Source organism: Neofelis nebulosa, chromosome 8, assembly GCF_028018385.1.
Source record: "Neofelis nebulosa isolate mNeoNeb1 chromosome 8, mNeoNeb1.pri, whole genome shotgun sequence".
Classification (NCBI taxonomy): domain Eukaryota; kingdom Metazoa; phylum Chordata; class Mammalia; order Carnivora; family Felidae; genus Neofelis; species Neofelis nebulosa.
In genome coordinates this window covers 60,432,052-60,444,434 of record NC_080789.1, presented here as the reverse complement: position 1 = coordinate 60,444,434, position 12,383 = coordinate 60,432,052, and the positions used below count along the sequence as shown (strand labels likewise).

Sequence of the window (12,383 nt, the reverse complement as noted above, 5' to 3'; positions counted from 1 at the left end):
CTCCCAGATTGTATCTTTCTCAACCCCTAAAATGGCATTAAAAAAACTGTTTAATCATTTGGGGGAAAATTTTATATCCTCATATAATCCAGACACATTATAGAAGCTAATGTAAATAGGTCATAAAGCTACTGTAAGAAAATATAAGTAAATATATGATAAGATCAGAATCAGTAAAGCCTCTCAAGTAATGGCAACAGATTCAAAAATAATAGAACAAAAGATATATATTTTACTACATATTAACCCAATTTTCTTTATATCAATAACACCCTAAATTATATTAAATGTTAAATAACAAACCATTAAATAGGATTTGTAACACATTAAGACATACATAAACTTAATATCCTGAATATATAAAAATATCTTAGAAAAGAATAAGGTATCACTTTTGTTAAAATAACATTGAAAGAATAGTATTATACTCATAAATAAAGCATAAATTGCCAATAAACATTTGAAAATTGCTATATATCATGAGCAGTCAACAAAATGTGAATTAAAGTGAACAAAAGAACATAATATTATTCAGATCATCATTTTGGCAAAGACTTAATACACTGATAATACACCCTGACCTTGTGTTATTAATGCATCTTCCAATCTCCAAGGACATGTCCCTATTCCTAGGTGAATCAGTCAGCTTTTGTTTTCTTTTACTTTTCTATACCAATTACATTGTCCATTCATTAGTGACTTCAAAGTAGGCTCACCAAGGACACTTGTTTTTTGTTGTTTTTTTTTTAACTTAGGTGATCTTACCTACATAACAGGTTGCCTATGTAAAGCATCTTCAATCATTTCTTGGTGAAACTTTAAGGAAACCACCCCACATTAAAATTGGTCACATCATCGACTTTTCAAAAATCAAAGAATTTCTGGTTTTCCTTGCCTGTTTACTAGTCTTTCCTTCTATATAGCTAATCAGATTATGCAGAAATAGCTCCTTTTCTAATTTAGGCAGATACTGTAATTTGTGATAAATGTTAGACCTAAGGATATAAAAATTGATATAGGTTGTGTATGCGTTTCTACTGTTACCTTTGAGTGACAGTGAGAAAGCATGACTACATTATATCCATGTCACTACTGATAATTCTTATTTAATTGTGAGTTCCACTGAGGATCTGTGTGGAAAGAAAACTGGGGCCTGAATGAGAGACTAAACTGTAAGTATGTTCATATTTCGCAAATCAATTTTTTCTATTATGAAATTAGAAAAAGTAATTAAAATATTTCCTGTCACTTTCCTAAGTGTGTGTGTGTGTGCATGTGTGTGTGTATATATATATTTCCATATATACACATTTATATACAAACATTCATTTTTATAAATGCATGTGTGTATTAAAAATTTGGATAGTTCATAAGGGTATGAGAAATTAATTTCATTTCTTGAATGTTATTTCTTTCTCGAGAATATTAATCATGGAAGCAAATGAAGAGGTTTCTAAGCCTGCTTTATGAATTGGTTAAATATGTGAGCAATAAAATGGTCACATTTGATAAGCATATAATGCAGTATCTATTGCCCTAATTGCCAACACATGCACATACACACACTCACACACACACACACACGCAATCTCAATTGTACAAATACATCTCTTCAACTAAAAAAGATCTTGTTTTTTTAAACAGTTTTGATGTCTAGGCATGTTAAAAATTAGTAAGTTACATCTGCAATATAATTAATTTGTCAGAATGTTTCTGAGGCATGTTTCTGAAGCAGGTAAATAGAAGGCAAAGGGTTATTCTGCATCCTAGGATGATATCCAGGATCAGCAGGGACTTTTACTGGAGGCTACAATAGGGAATGAAGGAAGCATGACTGGAAGAAGAAAGGAAGGTGGGTTTTGGGTAACAATTCTGTGCTTCTTATTTGAGCTACTACAGGTGTTTCAGGTGTGCCTCTGCAGAAGAGAATAGAATAACAGCATTTAGACAAAGTTTTTTGCCCATAGGCATAATTCAGCATTCATCCTCTCTGATAGTGTCTAGAGATTCTGAATGCTACTTTTGGTTACATAGGTCCATCCAAGACCGTTTTGTCAAAGAAGGAACCCAGAAGCAGGCTTTGGTTGAAACCAGCTATCTCACACCACACCATACAACAGAAATGCTAAGTCCATTCTAACTGAACTACAGTCTCAGTAGTTTGCCCTATATATAGTCAGTAAAATCAAAGAGTAACCCCATACAATTAAGGGACTTCCTAGCAACAAGTTCAGGTAAATAGAATATTATAGAAAACTATCATTAGCTCATATCTAGAACTTTTTAAAGACCTCATTACCTCATCCTTATTTTTTTATGATGTCTATTTTTTTCACATGGTCTACATTAGAATTTAAATGAAATGTCCCATGGAACTCTGACCAGGCAGAGTCGATGAAACGCCCAGCCTGAAAGACTATATTCTAATACTCAAAAAATGGGGCACTGAAGGGTTAGGGGAGCATGATACAAATTCTTATATGGAAGGAAGATCTTTCAACATTAGTGTAGTATCTTCTATATGAACCACAGGAATTAAAGGACTTCTGTCAAGTAGAATCTTAAAATATAAGTAGAGGATATATCCTGGTCTTTGTAGATATCTATGTGTTTAATTAATATACAGAGAAACTATTATATTCCAGGAAATGTGATAAGATCTGAGTCTACTACTGAGAATAAGACGGGCTCTGTCAAGGGTGTCACGGTCTAATAGGATGACAAACAGTAAATAAGTCATTCAATACAGCTCTGATGTAGGGATGATGGATATAGGAATACGGTGGAGATGTAGCCAGCCTAGTCTATAGGAATTGAGATGGTGTCTCAGAACTTACTCTAGGTGCAGTGAGAATTAAAATGATCAAAACAGGAGACAGGAAGTCCAATTAGAGTATGAATGCTTCATATCGAATATGAGATCAAAGTGATCTAAAGTAGGAATGGAAGAGACGAACTTTTTTTTTTAATAACATATTAAGAATGTAGAGTCTAAATAGCCTTATCCAGATGTGAGCAATAGGATGGAAGGAGGCCTTCTAAAAGCAGAGTAGTAATAATAATGAATTGAGCAAGAGTGGTGATAGTACATTAGTGGATAAAGATGCCAGGTTTTGGTAGCCTGAGTAATGAATGAAAGATAGAGGGGTAGAGGAGAGGAGACTGAATAAAGATGTGTACATACACACACACACACACACACACACACACACACACACACACACAGATATATTAATTCACTTAAATGGCATGGTCTTTGAAATTCAGTGATTGGCTGGATGTTAACCTGAGCTAGGCTAATGGATACAACTTGTGACAAGCATTGCCTCATATTTTAATAAGCTGAATGTATGTAAAAGGGTTTGGTGCATTACTAAGAAGTATAGAAATAAGGAACTATTATAGAACACTAAAGTGTCAGATAAAATGGTGAAATCTCAGGGTTTGTCTTTTTTTTAATTGTTAAATTTTGCAATAGTTTAACATTACAGAAAAGTGAACAAATCATAAGGGCAAAGTTCTGTATATAGCACACGAATGGCATCATTTAAGCCTTATAACCTAAGCCTAGACCTAGTCCATACCCTCACAATCCTCCCTGAATAGAGACACTATCCTGATTTCTAACTCCAGAGTTAAGTTTTGCTTATTTGTGAAATTCGCGTAAATGATCATACTCTACGTATTCTTTTGTGTCTCGTATCTTCATTCAAAATTATGTTTGTGAGAATTTTTCATGCTATTGCATGTAGCAATATTAGTTTTATCTTCATTACTATACTCGTCCATTTTATGAATATATCACAATTTAAAAACTGATTCATGTCATTAATGGGCATTTTTATATTTCAAGTTTTTGGATTATTGAGAATAATGAGGCTAAACCTTCCTTAAACAACCATATATTTTGCATACATATGTATACATTTTGATTGCGTAAATACCTAGGATCATAATTTCCTGTTTCACAGTTATCTGGACATCAGCATAATAAATATATTCAAAAAGTTCTCATAGTGTTTATATGAATGTACACTCTAATCTTCAAGATACTTGGTATGGTCCATCTGTTTAATGTCACTTATTCTCATGGTTGTGCAGTAGCTGTGAATTTAATTTCTTTTTCCCTAAGTAATAGAAAGTTCACACTTCACATGTTCACTGGCCCTTAGATATGCTTTTTAGTGAAGAAATTAGTCTAATTGTTATTAGGTTGGGTTTTGTTTTCCTATTGGTTTGTAATAAATTTTATAAATTCTTATTACAGTCCTTAATGATTATTACAAATATCTTCCCCCACTATGTGACTGGTCTTATTTAAATCACTTTTATTCAAGTATAACTTACATATATACAATAAACTGCACTTAAGTGTAGCATTCCATTGAGTTTTGACAAATGTGTATATACCTCTTTATAACTACTAATGCATTCAAGATACACAAATTTCTATCACTTGTAAATGTCTGTGCTCTTTCCCAGTTAATCCTTCATAATAGATTTGGTTTGTCTTTTCTGATTAAATTAAATCTTAAAGTATTTTCTCTTTAATGTGTATATATTTTCCCTTGGCATACTACTTTAAGATTTATCCACATTATCACATATATGAATTCTTTATTCTTTTTGTTGCTATGTAGCATTCCATGTAAAAATATACCATTTTTCCACTTCTCAATGTTTACTTGTATTGCATTCCTCTTTTGGTTATTATGAATAAAGTTGCAATTATTAAATCTTTCTAAGAACATATTTTTTTTTCCTCTTAGGTAAATTCTTAGGGATGGGTTTACCATATTATATAATAGATACATTTTTAATTTTATAATAAACTATAAAACTAAAAAAGTAGTTTTACTATTTTATATTTCCACCAGAAATATACGAAAATTTCAATTACCTCATTTTTACCACACTTGCTATTGTTAGTACGTTTAATTTTTACTATTCTAACCAATGTTTAGCAATGTCTTATCATTTAGTTTTTATTTCCTTAATGACTAATGATGTTGAGCATCTTTTCATGTGCACATTTGATATTTATGAATCTTCCTATGTGAAGTATATGTTCAAATATGACCATTTTTTATTAGTTAAGTATGTGTATATGAGTATGTGCATATAGATGTTATTTTGTATCTTTATCATATTATGCATACATATATTAAAATAATATACATTTCATATATATAAAATATACCCACAATATTTTTGCATATATGTTTTCTCTATATATATTATATATACACACACTAAACACATGACCTTTGTCAGATGTATGTTTTATAAATTTCTTCTCTTAGTACAGGGCATTTCATTTTTTAACAGTATCTTTTGAAAAATCATTTTTTATTAAGTCTATAATCTATTTCAAGTTTATTTTTCATTGTGTTCATTTTTATCCATATGTATATCTTATTGTAGTCGCGCCATTTGTGAGAAGACATTATTTTTCTCCTCAGTTTGCCTTATGATACTCTATTTCAATATACATTGTTCTATTCCAATGAGTTCTATGTTTATTCATATCTCAGTGTCAGTGTTTTAAAGTTTCCATTGTATTGCTATATTATAATTTGTTCATATTATGCCCAAGTATTTCATGTTTAAATGGTGCTATAAATGACATCTTTAAATATTTTCGAGTTCAAAAAACAAATAAATAAAAAATTTCAAGGTCAAATGCTTATTGTTCGTATACATATACAGATATATACACACTTATATTGACACTCTCTTTTGCTTTTGCTAAACTCACTTACTCATTAAAGGATATTTTGTAGATTACTTAGGATTCTATATCTACCCAATCATGTTATCAAGGGAACATGATTTAACTCCTTTATTTCTAATCACAATGTCACCATTTTTTCTCACCTTATTTTATTGGCTAGGAACTCCAGCACATTGTTGAATATGAACTATGAAGTAGTCATGTTTGCATAGTTCATGATTTTAGAGGAAAGTTTTTAGGCTTTTCTCCTTATATTTGATATTAGCAGTTTTGTTTTGTTTTTTATAAGTAGGTGTCCTTTTCACATTGAGATAGTTTTCTCTGCTTCTACTTTACTGAGAAATTTTTTAATTTTTTTTAAGTTTCTTTATTTTTGATTGAGAGATCCCAAGTGGGGGATTGTCAGAGAGAAGGAGAGAGAATCTCAAGCAAGGCTTGGGCTCATGAATTATGAGGTCATGACCTGAGCTGAGATCCAAGAGTTGGATACTTAACTAACAGCTCCACACAGGTGCTCCAAGAAATTTTTAACTTAAATAAGTGTAGAATTTTGTCAAAGATTTTTTCCTGAAACTATTCAGAAGAAATTATTCATTCTCCCTTTTTCTGTTATTATGGAGAATACATTGATTTAAAATATACTGAACCATGGGCAGGGGATGGGCTAGATGGGTGATGGATATTAAGGAGGGAACTTGTGATGAGCACTAGTTGTTATATGTACGTAATGAATCACTAAATTCTACTCCTGAAACTAATATTACACTTATGTTAACTAACTAGGATTTAAATAAAAACTTAAAAAATAAATAAATAAAAGGGTGCCTGGGTGGCTCAGTTGGCTGAGTGTCCGACTTCAGTTCAGGTCATGGTCTCACCATTTGTGGGGTCGAGCCCCATGTCGGGCTCTATGCTGACAGCTCAGAGCCTGGAGCCTGCTTCAGATTCTGTGTCTCCCTCTCTCTCTCTGCCCCTCCCCTGCTCATGCACTGTTTCTCTCTGTCTTGAAAATAAATAAAACATACATACATACATAAATATTGAACCAACATTGAATTCCTGTGATAAACGTCACCTTCTCATGATGTGTTATTCTCATAAAGTTATTGAGTATAATGAGCTTGATTTACTATTCTTTTGTGGAAAATTTCTATCTTACCAGTAGACGATATCATTCAGTAGTTTTCCTTTTTATGTAATATCTTTGTTTGGATTTGCTATCATAGTAATACTTGCCTAATAAAAGGAGATGGAGGAGTACCTGGGTGGCTCACTTGGTTAAGCATCTCAGTCTTGATTTTGACTCAGGTCATAATCTTGCAGTTCCTGAGATTGAGTCCCACGTCAGGCTCTGCACTGACAGTGCAGACCCTGCTCAGGATTCCCTCTCCCTCTCTCTCTCTATTCCTCTCCCCACCTCTCAAAATAAATAAATTGTATAGTTTTTCTATGCCTTTATTGACTTTAAACCAACTAGTTCCATCAATTAGTAAGACAATCTCCAACTATAATTGCCAATTTATGTTTCTTCTTTCATTTATGCCAGTTTATTCTTTTTATATTTTGATGCTCTGTTAAATACATAAATAGAATCTCTTGGTGTTCTTAGTGAATTGGCTTATTTATCAGATAATATGTAATTTCCTCTATACGCTTGTTAATTTTCTTTGGTGGTGATACTAACATAGCTACTCCAACATTCTCTTGATTATGGTTCACATGGTACTCATTGTTCTATTCTTTACAGAAGTAATATTTGAAGTGAGGTGTTTAAATATAGCATCTAGGTGGGTGATTTTTAAACACATCTTATTGCTTCTTGGCCTTTTGGCTAAGATCAAGTGTAGTATCTGTTCTTATCAATTTAAGATATACATCAAAATACATCTTATAATCTCTACCTTTTAATCAGTGTGGTATGTTTTGATTATTTTATATAATGTAATCATTTATGTTTCGACTTCTGTTTATCATTTTGTTACTTGATTTTTGTTTGTCCCCATTGTTATTCTTTCTTTTGTTTCCTATTTTCTGGACTAAAATTAACCACTTTAGTGTAGTCATTTTAATTCATATATTTTTGACTATATCATTTCTTAAAAGTTTGTGACTTATAAACAGTAAACATTTCACAAACTTGAATCAATATCTTACCAATGGAGGTAGAATTTAGAAAATATATTACTATATAGGACCCTGTACTCTTCCCTTTTTATTGTGATTATCATTTATATTATGTTTATATACATCAGAAACTCCATTAGATAATGTTATAATTTTTGCTTTCAACAATCAACTTTATGAAAGGAATTATATGGAACTGGTGTTTTTGTCTTAAATTTTCAGTAGAAATCTACAATTAAGCCACCTGAGCCTGGAGCTCTCTTTGTGAGATGATTTAACTATATGTTTGTTTACTTCAATAGATACAGGGCTATCTAGGTTAGATATTTCATCTTGAATTAGCTTTGGTAAATTGTACCTTTCAAAGAATTCATTCATTTAAGTTATCAAATCTACTCTGCAGATGTTTTCAAAATATTTCATTTTTATCTTAACAGCTTTATAATATGTAATGTTATCATTGCTCTCATTCCTGATAAATCTTATCTTTTCCTTTTTTTCACAACAGTTGTATGAATGTTATTTATCCTTTCTAAAAATCAGCTCTTGATTCCTTTAAACTTCACTCTTGCCTTTTGTTTTCTGTTTCATTGATTTCTGTCTTGTTTTCTGTTTAGACACTTCCTCTTTGACGTTTTAGTTTTACACGTAGATTGCTTAAAACATCAAAGGTAGCAATGAGAAATCACACAGCAATAACAACATTCATCTTGTTGGGACTTACAGAGGACCCACAGCTGCAAGTTCTCCTTTTTATCTTCTTATTTCTCACCTATGTGCTGAGCATGACTGGAAATCTGACCATTATCATTCTTACATTCATGGATTTTCATCTTAAAACACCTATGTATGTTTTTCTTCGAAATTTCTCCATTTTAGAAATCTTATTCACAACAGTATGTATTCCCAGATTCTTGTACAGCTTATCAACTGGAGATAAAACGATTACCTATAATGCTTGTGTTAGTCAAGTATTTCTTATTGGGGTTTTGGGGGCCACAGAATTTTTTCTCCTGGCAGCCATGTCCTATGACCGCTATGTGGCCATCTGCAAACCCCTTCATTACATGACCATCATGAACAACAAATTCTGTACCATCTTTGTCTTCTGTTGCTGGATCTCTGGGTTGATGATCATCGTCACACCACTCGGTATGGGCCTCCAGCTGGAATTCTGTGACTCCAATGCCATTGACCATTTTGGCTGTGACCCATTTCCTCTTTTTAAGATTTCATGCTCAGATACGTGGCTTATAGAACAGACAGTTATAATCTGTGCAGTATTGATATTCATTATTACACTGATTGGTGTCATTCTTTCCTACATATATATCATCAGGACAATTCTAAGATTCCCTTCTGCTTCCCAAAGGAAAAAAGCTTTCTCCACTTGTTCATCTCACATGATTGTTATTTCCATCACATACGGCAGCTGTATTTTCATCTATATCAAGCCTTCAGCCAAAGAACAGGTGGGCATCAATAAAGGGGTATCCGTGCTTACTACATCTGTTGCTCCTTTGTTGAACCCTTTCATTTATACTTTGAGGAACAAGCAAGTGAAACAAGCTTTCAATGACACAATTAAAAAAATTGCATTTACCTTACAAGTAAGAGCACATTGAATTTGAAAAATTAATGAAAACAATGATTTGTTCCTTAGCATTTTTTTCTGGAAGTCCTAACTAGTTCAGTCAGGTTGACTTACTTCTTCAATTGAAGGAACATGAGATTTCATTTCCAAGAAATAAAATCTTCTTCCATTTCTAAGCTTTTCTAATATTATTCAAAAAGAGATTGATTATATGAAATGTGAAATACAGTGTCTATGAGTCCTGAGAAATCTTTGGATCAATAGTTTTTCTAAACTCCTTCAATTTGCATATGTAAATATGCCAAAGGAAACATTTGAAATATAGAAAAAATGTTTCATCTATGTTTTAAGGTATTAAGATAAAATAAAAGAACTCAAAATGGGCCTATCAAGTAAAATTAAAACATATTGCAACCAAAGTAAGAAAATAAATACTAGGAATCTGGAAACAAATATGATGTACTAAAGACATAAGCAAGCTAGAATATTTAGATTTTCATCAAGAAAGAGGAGAAAAGTTTCGACCACAACTGCTTGACAACAACATGCAAGCAGTCATACCCACATGCACACACACACACAAAATAAAACAAGATTAAAAAGAAGACTTTTGCTTCCAGCTCTGTCAGAGTAACTAATTTGAGCCCATGTTCTCTGCTTTAAATCATCATGAAACTGAATCAATTTTATGAAGAAATTTGACAATAAGAAACCCAAAACTGTATCTTTCTAGAAAGAGAGATTTCAATAAACGTATCCACAATTAACACTAGCTTAGTCTACAGTGTGACACAGAGACTAACCTCAACATGATTGTCTCTCTGAATTGAGTTGGCAAAGATCAAATCAGCTGAAGTGGTTACTATCCTCAGGTCAAGACTACACTGAGCTGGAATCTGGGCAGAAGTTTCCCATTTATGCCTTGGCTGAGGAACAAGTGTAGTCCATGTTTGCACATGAGTAATAAGGCTGAGAGTTCAACAAAGATACTAGAGGCTGAGTAGTCTGTGGGCTTGGAGTCTGGGCCCAGAAAAAGTGAAAAGACCTTGTTAATATGTCTTCAAACCACAGACGTCTAGCTGAACACCAGGAAAGCCACTTAGGAGTACCTCAGCAGTAAGGGCCACAGTTTAGAGCAAGAGTGAGAAAAATAAGAGCTGAGGGTAAAATCTATCCACCACTGGGTCTAGTAAATAAACCTTTATTGAAACATGTCCACCCCCACTCATCTGCATGTTATCTATGGCTGCTCTTAATGGCAGATTTGAGTAGCTTAACAGAGACCTCATGGCCCCAAAAGCCAAAAATATTTACTATCTAGCCTTTTACAGAAAAAGTTTGCCCACCTCTGGTGTAGAATTTACTTTTCTATTTTTTGTATCATTTGGGAAGAAATAATGAGAGGCAGGTTGCTATGCAGCTACATTGTCTTCATCTACCCAGATATCTCTAGAAGGTAACTTTTAAACTTGTTGGCCAGCCAGGAAAATCGAATTCGTCCATCCCTCTACAATCTCCCTCTTTGTCCATGACTGTACTTGAAAGGATGAAAATGTAAAGAAGCCTGTGCCTTCTGTCCACCTATATCTCACACTAACAACTCAAGTTAGAACTACATCAATGTTTTATAACAAATGGGGAATTCACTTATTTGCCATTTAATAGAAAATTTTGTTCAGCCCACCAATTCCTATAAATCTTCAACCTCACCTCAACTTCCCCTGAAAAAAAAAAATCCTTATTCACAACTCCCCAAGTTCTATATGTGCAATTGAAAATCAAGCCACAGTGTTGGAGAAGAAGCCAGAGGCGCCATAAGAATGTCCTGAAGGAAACGGATGGAGCAGTAAGAAACTGAAAGCAGTTTCATTCCCAGGATGGAAGGCCACCAGGACTGTTTGTTCTCTCCAGAAGGACATCATACATAGTAGTATAAAGAAACAAGTTACTGATACAACAGCTTGGATTAATCTCCAGGGAATTATGTCAAGTGAAAAAGCCAATCCCAACAGTCATGCACTCTATTAACTTGCTTATATAATACCAAAATTACAGAAATGGAGAACAAATTAGTGCATGCCAGTGATGGAATGGGTAAGGAAAATGGAGGTTTCAATGACTACAAAAGAGCAAAATGAGGGAAACTTTCTTAGATTGTGTGATTGCCAATGTCCTGATGTGTCTCATAAGATGTGACCATTGCAAGAAACTGGAAAGAACATGCATGATTTATTCTGTGTTTTCTATTATAAGTGTATGTGAATCTATAATTATATCAAAGTAAACTTTTAATTAAAAAAAGAAAAAATCCACCATACCAAAATCAAGGAGGAAAACATAATATATACTTGAATGATCATAAAAGCACTATTTATAACAAATTCTTACATCCGATTGCCTTAGAAGAGAAGTCAGGCATTTACTTTGTTTTAATATTATTGTTGTGGTTCTTTATATATTTAATGCTATGGTATGCTACTATGTCTCTTAGGAAATGGTCCCACTACTACATGTATTTTTGTTGTGTGTCCAAGTTCATTAGAAGATTCATTACCAGCTCTAATATAGTAATCACAAAGGGCACTCTTGTTTATTTTTCACTTGATTCTTATGCACCCATAGCATATTGAACAAATATAATAGAAGTCACTGATAGTTTAAAAATTACAGGTACCCTATCTCCATGTTCAAAAAGATCAGGCCATCAAATCTTCCATAATCCATTTTTGGTATTCCTTTCCCTCTGTGTCAGTTTTACTTCCCTGTAACCTACTAAATGTAAAAAGTTATTTCCTAACTTTGCAATGGGAAACAATTTCCAGTGACGGTACCTGAATAAAACATTTTTAAGATCTCTGCATTCTTAGGGCTTTTGCGAATGTAGTTTTCTGAAAACACATAGTCACTGTATGTATACACCTCTACTAAAAA

At 32.9% G+C, this 12,383-nt stretch overlaps 1 protein-coding gene and 1 pseudogene across 1 annotated transcript; both read left to right on the top strand.

The window, feature by feature from the left end:
- The first annotated feature begins 7,545 nt into the window (after positions 1–7,545).
- LOC131484226 (U2 spliceosomal RNA) lies at positions 7,546–7,640 on the top strand (annotated as a pseudogene).
- An 895-nt stretch (positions 7,641–8,535) lies between these two features.
- LOC131483827 (olfactory receptor 6C2-like) lies at positions 8,536–9,483 on the top strand. Its single transcript, XM_058682215.1, has one exon. It carries the CDS (start codon positions 8,536–8,538, stop codon positions 9,481–9,483), a length of 948 nt encoding a protein of 315 aa, XP_058538198.1.
- The last annotated feature ends 2,900 nt before the right edge of the window (positions 9,484–12,383 follow it).